This window comes from Ornithodoros turicata, chromosome 1, assembly GCF_037126465.1.
Source record: "Ornithodoros turicata isolate Travis chromosome 1, ASM3712646v1, whole genome shotgun sequence".
NCBI lineage: Eukaryota > Metazoa > Arthropoda > Arachnida > Ixodida > Argasidae > Ornithodoros > Ornithodoros turicata.
The window spans coordinates 216,915,932-216,930,476 of record NC_088201.1 but is presented as its reverse complement, the minus strand read 5'-3'; the positions used below and the strand labels follow the sequence as shown (position 1 = coordinate 216,930,476).

General features: G+C 44.0%; 1 protein-coding gene and 1 long non-coding RNA gene across 2 annotated transcripts in view; both read right to left on the bottom strand.

The window, feature by feature from the left end:
- LOC135394569 (uncharacterized) overlaps window positions 1-14,545 on the bottom strand; it is a 28,837-nt gene that overhangs the window by 13,873 nt on the left and 419 nt on the right. The window contains exons 2-4 of the mRNA XM_064625376.1: window positions 4,254-4,339; window positions 3,588-3,659; window positions 3,463-3,510 (exon numbers count right to left, since the gene is read on the bottom strand). Of these exons, the coding sequence (XP_064481446.1) occupies window positions 3,463-3,510; window positions 3,588-3,659; window positions 4,254-4,302 (169 nt within the window). The 5' untranslated portion in view covers window positions 4,303-4,339. The remainder of the gene's footprint in view (window positions 1-3,462; window positions 3,511-3,587; window positions 3,660-4,253; window positions 4,340-14,545) is intronic.
- Window positions 13,527-14,345, bottom strand: LOC135376562 (uncharacterized). Its single transcript, XR_010417746.1, has 3 exons — window positions 14,262-14,345; window positions 13,666-13,743; window positions 13,527-13,558 (listed from the first exon to the last, which is right to left on the bottom strand). It is a non-coding gene; the product is annotated as an uncharacterized LOC135376562 (long non-coding RNA).

Here is a 14,545-nt window from a genome sequence, read left to right as displayed (position 1 = left end):
AGGCGCATAACGATTGCAGTGGTGCTAGCCGGCTATACTGAATCGTGCGCGTTCCCATCCCGCGCACGTCAAGAGAGGGAGACATTATGCGTGTAGTGGCACAAAGGCGGCAAAGGGAAAAGAGCGCCACAACTATGGTGAGTGTGTGAGAGATGAGGATAAGAGAGAGAGGAGGATGACGATAACAAGTGAGTGTAGCAGTTAAGGGCTATCTACAATTATGAGCGATGAGATGATCCAGGATAAGAGATTTACATAATGACTTAGATGACAAAGACAAAGCGGGGCAGTGCTGAACATCTACATCTGACACGAGTCAGAACGACTGAGATTTCGAGTTTGAAACCGCACTGCGAATAACTTCATTTGAATGAATATACAGTTCCTCTGCAACTGTGACGATGGGTCAATTGCGGTTCGGTTCCTAGCCCAAGTAACTAGCTTCATCTGCTACTGCAGAAGTTCGTGTGCTACTCAGTCTGTGCAAGCATCTGCTGGGAGTTTGAGGCTCTTGGTGCAACGGACGTTTGACCTTTAGCCGGAAGAGATGCCTCACGTGTGTCTCCTTCATTTTTGGAATCACGCCAGTTGTCGACTGGACAATTGGTAGAGATTTTAGGGAGCACAGAGTGTCACAGTTCGAGGCTCGTTGATCCGTCCGCAACTGATGAGAGAAGTCCCATCGAATATTTCCAACAGACGTGTCCGGGCATTAAGAAGATGTGTAAAACTTTGAAGACGAATGTCTTTGTCTTTGCATGCCAATGTCTTTGCATGCAGCGGTCCGGCGTTACATTACCCGAATACAAAAATAAGACTCTGGCCACGTTCCTTGCTTTTCACGGCTTTCATCACCACCTTACAGGATCAACGACTCAGAGCTCGCTTTGCTCAACAAGTGTCGTTGGTATCAATAATGCCTTACGTATCGCCGAAGCCTTTCTCCAGGCAGAACGAGAGCCTTGTCAACACAAACAACACCCACACATCCACACATGTCAGTAAAGTGCAAAGTGGCGATATTCGGGAACACGAGAAATGTTCCATTGTCGAGTGTTCCTATAGTTTCACCAAGGAAAGCTGTACAGTTGGTTTCTAAATGGTACATAGCCAACGCGTGTGCAGAAGGAAAACGTCTCACGGGTTATATGGCCGTCAACAGGTAAGGACTAGAAATAGGAGGAATCCACAATTTTACCAATCCGAATCCAAAGACGGTTCTGCGACTCCACGAGGCTTACGATTCTGGAACCTGAACTGTTTGAACTACAGTACGTGTACAGCCTACCTGTGACCTACATTGAAATTGCCTGAGCAAAAGAAGGACCGAGAACTGCAAGAACTGAGCCGTGAACTCAAAACTGGCGTAAACAAAGCCAAGAAGTGGAACTGGGGTGGTGAAGAGTCCACGCTGCAACAGGACTGCATCCTTCGAGCACACAGAGTGTTAATTCCATCGATCCGTAGCAGCAGGGTCCTCATGGAACTGCACCGAGGGCACTTCGGAACATCACGAATGAAGGCACCCGCTAGAAGTTTGGTGTGGTGGCCAGGCATTGATATAGATGAGATGGTCAATAGCTGCACGCAGGGCTTACTACACAGGAAAACGGCGGCCCTTGTGTCAGGAACTTCAATGGAAGCAATCGGAAACAGCATGGCAAAGAGTGCATATAGACTATGCAGAGTCCAACAGCAAGTAGCTACCCATCTGCGTGGAAATTTTTTTTTACAAAGTGTCCAAAAGCGTTTTGAACACAGTCAAGGAGCACATACAAGGCTATACACTTGCCTGAAGTCCTGAAGTGTTCAGCAGGTATGACTTTCCAGGTACACTAGTGACAAAGGCTCTCTAAGAAGCATGGGTATTAAACACAAAGTCACAGCTCCGTTTCAGCCAGCAACAAATGGGCAAGTAGGGAGATACGTTCAAAGTATCAAGCTGGGCCTCAAAAATGGACCATGCAGTGACAAGCCTTAAGGACTGTTTGCAGGAATTGGTTATGCTGTATCGAAGGTCGCCAACTGCGGCTACGGGGAAGTCGCCTGTAAGATTGTTTCTTGGCAGAGATATTCGCAGACTGCTAGACCTGGTCAAGCTTGTGAGTGTTACTAAAAAAGTGTGCAGCGAAGAGACGAGATATCGCAAAGACGAGAAGGTAGTGGTATGCTGCTATGGCCGCGTGAAGAAATGGACTGTTGGGGTAGTGGTCAAGAGCTTAGGCCCCCGTAACGACATGGTTCTAGTAAGTGGTGATGTTTGGAAACGGCACATAAATCAAATGCCTCCTTTAAGCGAGAAGGCTGACATTTGGAAGAGGTAAACGCGTTAGTGCATCTCTGGCTTGAGTTGGATATGTGTGACCAGGAAATAGCTGGCAACTGTCAGAGCATGTTCAAAAGATCCTGCATCTTGTGATAACGGAGGACTGGTAACTGTAACCAGAAGTGCATGGTCAGTAAAACCACCGGACAGGCTAACCTATTAGGAAGGGAGGAATGCTACCTGCTTCTGATAGCCGTAAGAATATAACACCCGCTAGAATGGAGGCAAGAGAGAGAGAGCGTTCCTACGGGCCTGTGTCTGATTGTGGATTGTGACCGGCATGTCGAGATGGCACCCTGCGCTGTCTGTTAATTCGTTCTTGCAACAGTTCCTACCCCTTTTGCGTAATTTGGTTAACACCAATAAAAGAATACAAGAAAACTCAAGCGGCACTGACATCACAACCCTTGGCGTCACGAGTGGGGCGGCGCACGAGAGGTAACGTGCTTACGGTGGCCAATGGGAACGACATAGCTCTGAGCGCTGTGAGGCCAGCTCTTTGGTCGATAGTGTCTTCGAGGGCTTCTATCTGGCTAAGTACGACACGTAGAAGAATATTTTTTGCTTCATTATTCAATATGTAATGAACGGCATCCATAAAGGTGTCCCAACTCATTTCATGCTAATCGCATGAGCAAGGCTTCAGGGTTTTTCAATGAACAGTGGAACAAAGAAGATTGCAAATTCAGTAAACATGACAATGGCGATCGCAGTGTTCATCGGGAGCCGAAATCTCCATGACGTCAGCTGCCACGCCGTGTCGCGTCTTCCGGTGATGCAAAACAAAGCCATCAAATGCGTTTCTCTGGAGTGTCTGACTGACAACGTGGATATTTAGGGTAATTGATTTTTCCATGTTACTTTGGCATTATGAATGATGGTATTCTTTCTACATGCTTAAAATTCAATCTTAAAATTTGCATCATATAAATACTCGAGACTACGGACCACCAACGGACAGGCACAACACCAAGTCTCCCTTCGTCTTCCCTATATGGTGTCGGGGTTTTACATTATGAATAATGTTCATGAGCTTGTTGCTTCTTAACCATTTTTTTCATTGTCTTAAAATTTGGATGTCAATATTTTCTCTTATCCCTACATACGCAAGTGTTTCAATTGATGTTCATACTTACTTGTTGTGGTGGTTGTGCTACGTGAGAGTTTTGGCGTCGTCGTATCATCTGAGGTTTGGGATTGAATTCTGGATGTCAGTATCGTCCTTAACTCTGCAAACTTTTCAATTGATGTTAATACTTACGCGTTGTAGTGGATGTGCCATGTATGACATTTGGCGTCGTCGATGGGACTCGATGATGGATGTCTCCTGAATCTGTAAAGAGCAACTCTGACAAAAATCAGGACCTGGAGCAAACGAATCGGAATTGTTGCAGAATAAACGTTGTCGCTAATTTTGAGTCCGAAACAGATAACGGTCTGACCCGTCAGAAAATTTGTCGCGAGGGACGAAATGTCGTTCGGGAAACCTTATTTTCCGCTAACATGCCTATCAACACGGCAGAACGACAGTCGTAGAAATGAGGAGAAATTAGTAGAGAAACGCTTTCAGCAGATCAGTTTCAGCAGATACATGAGGGGCAAACAGTGTATCACCTGCATGATTCTAAACGGATCACTCTTGATCGGATCTCTGCTGTGCATTCTCTGCACTTACGCACAGCCGCCTTGTCGTTATGACTGTGATACATGGAGCACAAGCCAGTAAGGCTGCACTTTTCAGCACAAAAGCGGACACAGAAAAAAGGTGGTTAGCTAGATAATGATACTGACTCGGCAGTCGGAAGACACGAATATATCTTGCTGTCTGAAATTTGGCTTTGGCATAAACATGCTACAGGAGGGCACATTATTTCACAGTTAACATGCACATACTGGTTGAGGAAGATACTATTTCCAGTGTTCCTACCTTGCTTGAGGAGCATCCAGGCTCTTGCGGCGACGACGAGCATAACCATTGCAAGAAGAATTGATACACAGGCCAACACTCGGCATCTGGAAACGAAATACGCAAGAACAAAACGCTGACATGCAAACTTCTGAAGTTCATCGAAATTTAGTGGGAGATGCTCTCCAGTTGCTGAGTTCTGACTGCCGCAGTGGCGTGGAACAGCAGCTTTTTTTTTGTGCATTCTCTTTCGACGGTCAAAGTTGCGATACCTAATTCGCAGTAATACATCTATGGTCCCTCAGATGACATTCTTGCAATGCCACTGCGACTGTTGCACCAGTAGCACTAGCTGTGCGAAAACTACCCTAATTAGCCTTAGCTCGATTTCACGAAACGCTTCCAGACATTGTTCGCGGGCGAGATATATCAGAGACATATCATATATGTATGTCAGAAAAGCTCACACATGGTGTCTGCAGGAAAAACACCGGTCGGATTTGATTAGGTTTGGTTTTATTTTTGCGACGGAGCTTGCACAGATCGGCGATCTAAAGACTAACGCGTTGCAGCAGCTGTGCACGATCGTGCCGGCATACAAGCTTCAGTGGTGAAAGAGGGTATCGACATTGCCTTTCCGAAGCTATTTCCATTCGCCCCCGATATAGTTCATATTATTCGTGACCTTCGATACCTTCCTATTTTATGTTATTATGGAATGTGCCAAGAAACCATTAAAGGAAAGTTACCCACCAACATACTCGACATGGTCCCAGTCAACACACATGGTTGGTTGGTACGTTGAATATTGCTGAACCATGTTGAACGCAAAATGCGGACATTGGTTCCGCGCTGATTTTACGTAATCAGTTCAGCATGTCAAACGTTTAACGTGGATTGTTGCAGACAAATTCACAGTACATTATCATAGAAAGTCACAGGAGGACAGACGTCGAATATACAACGTCGCTTTTGCGAAAATTTTGCGTCATACCTTTAGCAAAAAGCAGGCTCAAACAATGCGGATCTGCCGCACAAACCGTTCAACAGCGCTTTACCAAGGTTGCTTTTGCATGATTCTGCTAGTGTTAACATTGCAAGAGATCGTACAAAGAAAATATGAATATTGTAGTAATTCCATACGTGAGAAACCTATAGCTGATGGGAAACCAGTAGCTGCTCTCCCAGTAATCCAGACACGTTTTTTTATAAGATCAAATTCCATTGATTTCAAGGAAGAATAAAAGTTTGGGCGTTTTGAGTCCCCTTTTCTCCGCCAACTGCCTTCATCCCATCCTCTTAACTCTGCCCCCCTGCCGTCTGAGACCCCCCCACACACACACCACCGTACCACCGCCAGCCTGGCACCCGGCCACAGGAGTAATCTGCGCAGAAGGCGTATTTTTTCGTGAGGCGCAGACGAGAGAATCACGTGATGCTCTAGCACATTGCGTCGTTGCAGCGGTTAATTTCAAACTATTCCAGACGCCGCTGGAGGATGGAGTCGAGGAACATGACGGCGTCTCGATGTCTTGGAGGAGTGCTGTAATTTCCATCGCGTAGAGCTCCAGCACAGGTTGAAGTTTGTGAAGCTTTAAGTGAGCATCCCTCGTAGGTAACGGATGCACCACATGCTGTCACAGCCTAAACAGGCAAACGGCCGTGATGTCTGTTTATTAGCGTTCGTTTGAGACTATTGTTCTTCCAGTCGATTCAGCCCACCGAGTTCATGAGAATGAAAACGATCCCGGGTATGCTTGTAGGTACATTAGCGTGCGTGTGCTACTTTTAATTTGTGGTCGATTCACTGTAGTTTTCATCTTACATGTTCTTTTAGGAAAAGGAACTCGGAAAGTGTCTCTCTTAGTAAGCTTGGAATCATTTATCGTCTAATGCGCTACAGGTAAGAACGCTACGTAAATCGGAAAATTCTGAAACGTTGATATGTCTGTATCATGTCTGTGTTATTTTTCTCAGTTTGTTTTGACAGCGGAACTTATACTTGGCCAGTTCCAGAGGTTGGAAACAGGCAGGAACAGTGAAATCGGTAGCCGTTCAGGTAAGGCGACAAGGGACCAGAGGCTACAGTTGCGTCGCTAGCAGGCAGGATACGATTATACTGGTGAGTAACATCGATGATCCTTCCTAATTACATGAGGTGGCGATATTGTGATCGTGATCTGTATAAACGGACGCTGTGTGGATTGCAAACATAAATAACCACAAAGTGGCCTTGACACAGGCATGAGCAGCTCATCAGGTAGATATTTTTTACAGATGAAACGTCCAAGTGCCTACGTGTACATATAAGCTGAGGACCCAGCACAACCACAAGCCAATAGTCCAGAAGATAAACACGAGGGCTATACCAAATTCAAGTCAACACCTATGCCATATGTACTTTGGGTAATAAAGTGATTCTATTCTCCACTTTCCTGCGAAATTATTTTTATACTAGACTTGGGGGGGGGGGATGTCTACAGGGACATTCAAAGTGTTAAGGGGATATACTAAAATACATGTAATATTACACTGGACGTGTAATTTTCATCGTCATGATAGCGTTGGAGGAACGTTGTAAAGCGCTGTTTATTTTATGCTCTCATGTCGTACAATGTGGTACGTTGTATTCACATATAAACTGCATTTCATTTACGTTAAATTTACGTTGATCGGCACTTGTTAAATTAACGTGTTTTCGAGCGAACATTTGACATCATGATTTCGCGTTCGCTTTCATCGCCGGTTCAACATTCATTTTGTTGATATCCAACGTTTTTTCTACGTCGAATTTACAGTAGTGTGTTGACTGTAGTAATACGATCACGTGTACGGTATGATACGCAGCAGATAGTCTACTTTTTCTTTACTGGTTTAGCCATACACTGCATTTTGTTGATTATATTTTTGCAGGGGTCATCTAAGGCAGCATGGAGTCAAGAAACTGCCATCGAGGTGCCATCCTGGTGTCTATACCGCATGCAGTTATTACTCTGTTTTCAAGGGGGGTGGGGGATATATTTATTTTCACAGGAAATGTCAGCCGGGAAAGAAGTCTTGCTGTTCGTTATTAAATAATTCCTTAGTGTGTATTCTTGGGGCAGTTGAGAGTAGGGCGATGCGGGGTCCGAGATCAAAAGTGTTCCGCCGTCACACACGCGATGTCACTGCTGAAGAGACCGGTATCAGGAAGGTAGTGGAGAAGCACGGCGGTTACACCACTGCTCCGCGTGCCAATTAGTGTCGCGAGAGAGATGGAGTATCCGAGACTGCTCATGCGAGACTTGAGCTTGTCGCGAAAGGACCTGGAACCGCGGCAGTCGAGAAGAAGGTGACGAATATCTGACTCAACGATTCAGGTAGAAAATAAAGGTGTGGCTTGCTGGTCCATTTTGAACAGCGGTGACGGACTGCGGTTGACGTTGAGGCGGAGGCGATGTGTGACAGATTCTTCCCTCCTTGAGACACGACCGCAGATAGTGTACTCCATTGTTGCGTGAATGGTCCTCACTAGTCTGTTCTTAAGGGGATCACGCTTTCTAATTGAAAAGTACTTTTCGTAACAGTCAACTTTTTACTTCACAAGATGATCGAAAACGCAAAATGAATTAGTAAAATGGATGCAGAACGGCTGGCTCTTAGCGCGTTTACCTCAGCAGTATTCTGAGCGGACATATTACTTTTCAAAATAATTGATAATGGGCAATAGTGAATGAAGAATCATGTTATACAACCTGAATTTGAATTTTTTTTCAGTTTGTGTGGCGCTGGTGTATGTGAATCGTAAGGCTCTGCTGATTCGCCTTTTCAGGCTAGAAAGGAGGGTCGCGAGGGGGGGGAAAGACGGCAGTTGTTTGCTGGCTCTGGAACGGATAGCTGCTTTCCTAGCGAACAAGATATTCGCTACCATATAAGTTGTACGATCAGTAAATAAATCGTTTGTTATTCTGTGTTATTGTTCATCATCTTCGGCGGTTTGACGGGTCAGGTCAAGCACCCGGGTGGGATTCAGGCGGCGAAATCACACAATTTACACTGTAAAAGATGATCTTATTTTACGGAAGACATCGCAGACAAGAGTTTGTAAAATTTTGCGTCTCCCTGTCTGTAATTGCCCTTTACCGCGTAAAAGCCGTTTTCCTGTTCCAAGGTGGCGTCCATCGTGTGAAACGACCAGTGCGCTCACCGGCCTGTTTCTTGCACCGTTGAACACACTTCTGTGTAAGACTATCCTGTTGTTTAATGTCGAAACAGCATGAAATGAAACCAAAACCGAAAAAAATATTGCAGGTGGCATTGTATTCGCGACGCGCAGGGGGCTGCTACTTGGCGGGTGGCGATGCTTTGCGGATGACGCTTGAACCTAAGACGCCTACTCCTTAGAAAGTGGAAGTTAGAAAAGAAGAAGGCACGGTGGTACTGCCCCTTCGAACTCGAATTTGCGTTGGAACGACAAATCAGTCAGTAAATCAGAAAATGACTGAGTACTTTAGTGAAACGTGCATCTCCATTTGACCTTTGGGCACGGAACATCTCCAAGAACACGCTGACATCCCTCACTCATCCTGAGGATGTCAGTGCGGGACAGCAGTGACATCCTGGGAATGTCCCCACATGATCCTCAATTTGTTAGAAAAGTATTAGAATGAGACTCCAGAGATGGTCCTAGGGACAATATCTGGGTACTCTGAGGAGCACTATAGGATCATGTAAAATCCTCCAGTAAATCTGCATTCATTTCTCATTTCTAGAAGTGTGCCGACTTTACAGTAGAAACGGACTCTCTCTCTTGCAGTTTTCAACCTCGGCCACCAGCTTGTCATTTTCCGTCTCTCATTTTTTATTGTTTTTCGATGACGAACAATGGGTGCAGTGGCATAAAAAGCAACAAATACAAAAGGCCATGTGCCACTAAGTGTAAAACTTAAGACCGCCGACTTTGAAAGGAATATCCAACAGTGGCATTTCCTTTCACAGATAAAACACATACTATATATTGCTTATCTTGGAATCTCCCGCATGTGCGAGAGTCCTCCCAGCATCGCAGTTAAAACCAAGGGTGAGGTACCTAAGTTTAATTCGATTTCATGTATAAGCAACACACCAGTGACGAATTCCTTGTATGGTAAGGATACAACCAAGGTAACACCCGTGTTTCCTACTTAGTTGATTTAAAACCTCCACCGAAAGTGAAGCACGCGCTGTAATATGCCATCACTTTTCTGTATCTTCCACGCAAATAGTCCGTGCAGCATCCCATCAGGGACGTTGCACGAATGTTCATGGCAACAAGATCACAATGAAAGGTCTAGCAAGCTATATTTTATCGCACATTGAACCCAGTCCATGAAGTATCCGTCGGGATGAAATCATTCAATTTGTATTTGTACCACTGTATTTTTTGTATTTTCTCTTTGTAGTATTTTTGTAGTTTATAAATGATCACTGCTGATTTGGTTGAATTTGGTTATGACAAACAAACCGAAACACTAATTAATGGGCGCAGGCATAGAAATGCACATCGCATTGTTAAATTAATTTACTTCTCCTATATATGTCCTCCGGCTGGCGGCCGCAGGATGTACGCAAACGACTATCACTGGAAGATCCCATGATGACACTCTCCGGATCTCCTCCGGACATCCCATCACGGACGAGGACGCGATGACACTTTGAGCTATACTGCTGGCGCCAATGACTAATGGCTGACGTCAACGTCTGCAGTAGCACAATTTGTTGCTGGGACGTTGTGGTAATGTTTTACTCAAACGTTGCAGAAACGTGGCTAATGTCCTTTTGAAAATCAGTTGCAGCAACGTTGCTGGAAAACATTTCTGCACCATTCTGACAGAACATTGTTTTCCCAACGCAAACGTTTCCGGCAACGTTTCCGGCATGTGTCCACAATATTGTGACACTGTTACAGCAATGTTCTTCAACGCACACAGAATGTTGTGGCAACATTTGAGTAACTTTTCGCTACATTATGACAGTGTTACAGCCATATTTCTTTAACATAACACAACATTTACGCAACAGTTATACAACGTTCGTGCAACATTGTAAAGCGTTGCACCCATATTTGTCGAACACAGAACAAAGGTATGGCAACATTTCATCAATGTCATACTGCAACGTTGCCTTAACGTCAATAATCTCCACGACTTCATTTGCAACATTCATTTGTAACAACCAAGCAACGTGCACACAACAATGCAACAAACATTGCTGCACCGTATGTACACATTTTTCAATGCGTGACTACATAGGTGCCGTGCCCCTCCCTCCTGACTGGGGTTGGGGGAAACCCGTATTGCCATCAAGGAGAAGAGCTATCTATGGAGGTAGACTCTGCTGGGCAAACCGCTTGGGCGTCCCACTCGATGGAGCATATACTGAAACACAAACTGTTGGGGTACTTTCATTAGGTGTAGTGGGACGTAAAGCATTTGTAACGGTGATGATAATGCACACTTGCAATTAACCCATGTATCTATAACGAGTCAAGTATACCCAACAACATTCCTGACATCCCTTCCTGTCGAGTACCATGTTTTTGAGTCAGACTTGTACTGCATGGTCTATTAACAGAGAGGAATGGACGAGGCCCCCTTCACAAAACCTGGACACCTTACGAATATGATGCCTGAAACGTCGTATTTCTTTTCCAAGAAACATCGCGGCAATGCTGTCTAAATGTTGCACAAATACAATGCAAATGTTGCTTCCACATTGCCGTCTCAGTGTTGCAGAAATAGAACGCAAATATTGCCTCCACATTGTATTTGTGTTGGAGAAATATGGCTGTAATCCTCTCTCAAAGTTGCAGCAACATAACACAAACGTTGTCTTAATGCTGTATTTGTGTGGGAACAATATGGCTATAACGCTGCCTGAACGTTGCAGCAAAATAACAAAAATGCTGCCTGAATAGGGTAATCTGGTTGAAAAATTATGGCTGTCTCAATGTTGCAGCAACATAACACAACTGTTCCTCCATATTTTATTTGCGTTGAGGGAATATGATTGTCACGCTTTCTCAATGTTGCAGCGACATAACACAAACGTTCCCTGCATGTTTTATTTGTGTTGGAGGAATGGGACTGGGACGCTGTCGCAATGTTGCGGAAATGTTCTCCAGCATCGTTGCTGGCAACAAACTATGAATGGGACATTAACCACGTTCGCACAATATTTGAGGTAACATGTTCACAACTGTCTTGCAAAATATTGCGCGGCTATATGTTACGGAACAGATGCCTGGATGAGAAATTGTTGCTCGAAGGTGACTCAGGAACGTTCAGACACTGTTCCATAGCAACATTGGAGGAACATTGCACTGCCACGTTGCAGGAACATCATAAAATGGATATCAACGTTGGCACCTAAACAAATGATCCAAGCGATCCTGTGTCTTCGTAAAAGATTGCGGAAGTGTCCCGTTGAGCCGAGACTTCTCATGCAAGTAGATTTTAACACATTTTTGTGACACGTTAGGTGAAGTACCTTGTTTAATGTTGCGAGTGTGACGCCAGAAAAGTGTAGGAAACAGTACACTCTAAAGTCCGTAACCCATAAATAGAAGTAAAAAACTTGCAAACTTTTTACCTCTATTTCTAGAGGTAACTATGTTACCTATACTCTGAATAACCCTTGTACACAGGTTAAAGCATAACCTGTAGTCACTTTCCACGTTGCTGCCCATGTAACTCTTACACAGAGGTTAAAGTATAACCTATACCCACCCACTGCGTTGCTAGGTTTGTAACCTTTATCTTAAAGTTATTCAGTGAAGCCATCTACACAGGAAGGCGGGGTGAGGCGTCCCTGAGAACATTGCACGAACTCCTAATAAAAGAAGCACACCACAGAGAAATGTGTCCTAACAGTATTGGGTAATCATAACTATGCGCTCGCGGATGCCGATTTGCCTGTACCTGAAGCAGAGTAAGCTCGACACGCGCATCTTTTTGGAAAAATAAAAAAAAATCACAATACTAAAAAAAATTGTGGAGCTCAGTTGCAAAAAAAAAACGAGTAAGAATGGAACCACTGAAAACAAATTAAACGCATGTCACGACTTTCCAAAAACATCACGGAACTAAATATCGTTCACTGCATGCCGCTATGTAAAGTATTTCATTAACTAAAAGGTTGTTACACGTTCTCAAGGACACCTTGCCCAATAAAACGCAGGAAATGCTAAACGAAAATATGAAGCTTTTCTTTGCAAACACAGCGTTACTTTATTATCAACGGTTCATACTACATAGTATTCTACGCAAAATACTCGAAAAATATACTGTAAAATTATTTATCATCTTCATATGACGCATGGAAAGACCATTCAAAGAATGAATTGTAACATATTAAATAGGAGTAATATTAAAAGTTCAAGATGCAACACACTTTGCACTGAAAGTCAAAATCGAGTTCACAAGTCTCTTCTTCAGTGGAGCAAAATATCTCCGAAGGATCATGCAGAGAAAAGGCATATATGAAATATGAGTATTACTAAACTGCAGAACACCTTGCACTGAATGTACATATAACGGAACTGAGTTGACAAGTCACTTTTTGACTTTAGCAAGATAGATAATTCGTAGTCATCTTCACATGACGTGTAGAAAAATTATCTAAATGAAAGTTTAATAAGATAAAGAACCCCAACGCATTTTGCACTTAAGGCACGTTACAAAAAATCAGGGGTTCCTCATAATGCAACTTCCGAACCTGATCTGATTTTACCAAAGTGGTGTCAATCTGCACACCCATTTCCTGAAACAATTCCTCTATGCTGCTTACAACGCAATCGACAACCACCTTGGAGCAGATGCAGTGGCCCTCTGGGTTATGGCATAAATAGCCTTTTTATTTCAGATTATTCTTCGAACTTTGATCTGTTCTTTCCAACTGCTCAAGTAGCTCACCTATACATTGTGTTGGCTGGCTCATCCTCTCATGTTATGTCATCCTGTACTCGTGTGCTTAACTAAATACAAAAATTCAAATGATGTATGTATCTTTAGATGGTTTCAAACGTTGTTCCACAAGTATCACAAGAAGGGAGAAAGCCACACCCAACACACTGAACAACGTGGTCACAAAAGCACTGGAAATACCTAGTCGACAATCTACAATGTTGGCAAATATAGGTTCGTACATGGCTGGCTGGCTGGGTTTGCGACGAATCCCGAGCTTGCGGAGAGTTGTGGGGAGGACCTGGTTTGCTATCTCTCCGAGCCTCTGCAGAGTTATAGACTGGGATTGGGCTGCTTCTGTATTTCTGCTGGACTGTTCGTATGTATTTGTGTGGCACAAGATACCTAAATATAAACCGCAACGTCAAAAGGGTACGCGCTGAATATTTCATTTTTACACGTATCCCCACAGTTTACGAGTGCAGGAACCATTACCCACACTATTCACTTACCCTCTGCCACAATACTGCCAGGTAACTCATGGCTGTGTCCATCAAATTTGGAACCAGTGGAGCTGCGCTATGGGTTACCTGCGAAGAACAATCTTTTTTACTGCAATATTCTGCACAAATTGCAAGGCCATAATATATCGGGTGCTTTTAGTCCTACCACTTTCTGTGCTATTGCGCCGAATGCAATTGTAACGTTAAAAATGCTTTGCTCATGACGTCTCAAGTTCAAAACAACCCGCGAAGAGCCAAATGATAACGCTTACACAAGTCTGACGTGGAAACGCGCAGCTTGGTTATCCTCCTTTTCGGGATTCTATCATGTAGTCACAGGCGACCATGTGATGATAACCGACATTTCAGTGCAATGACAGAAGAAAAAACAAAAAAAGACCATAAGCGACGGTTAAAATAACTGGTTAGGAATCGACTTAAACAATAGTGAAGGAAAAGAACGAATGTCTAATTCAGGACGAGGAAGAAGCAGTCGCAATTATGATGCGTCTTTGGGATCACTAAAAGCGAATGCATCAAGAAGTTTCACGCAACGCAATCACTTGCTCAACGCATGCATAAAGCGCGTTCCTCGTGTTACAAACCTGTTTCACTCAGTGCTGCATGCTTGGCTCGTGCATGGTGACAATAACAGCATGCTACTTCCAGTGCATGTCCATTTTCATCCATTTCTCCAATAATTGCATTCATCACAATCACAGCCGGCGTCCGTGCAACGTCCCTGTGTGAAACCTCGAATGTCTGTGTGCGTCCGTCACATCATATATCCATCTGCGAGCTTCGCCCATGCAACATTGCACTAACATGAGAGTGAACTACGCAGGAATGTAATAGCAAATGCAGAAGGTTACTTACTATGTGACTTTGA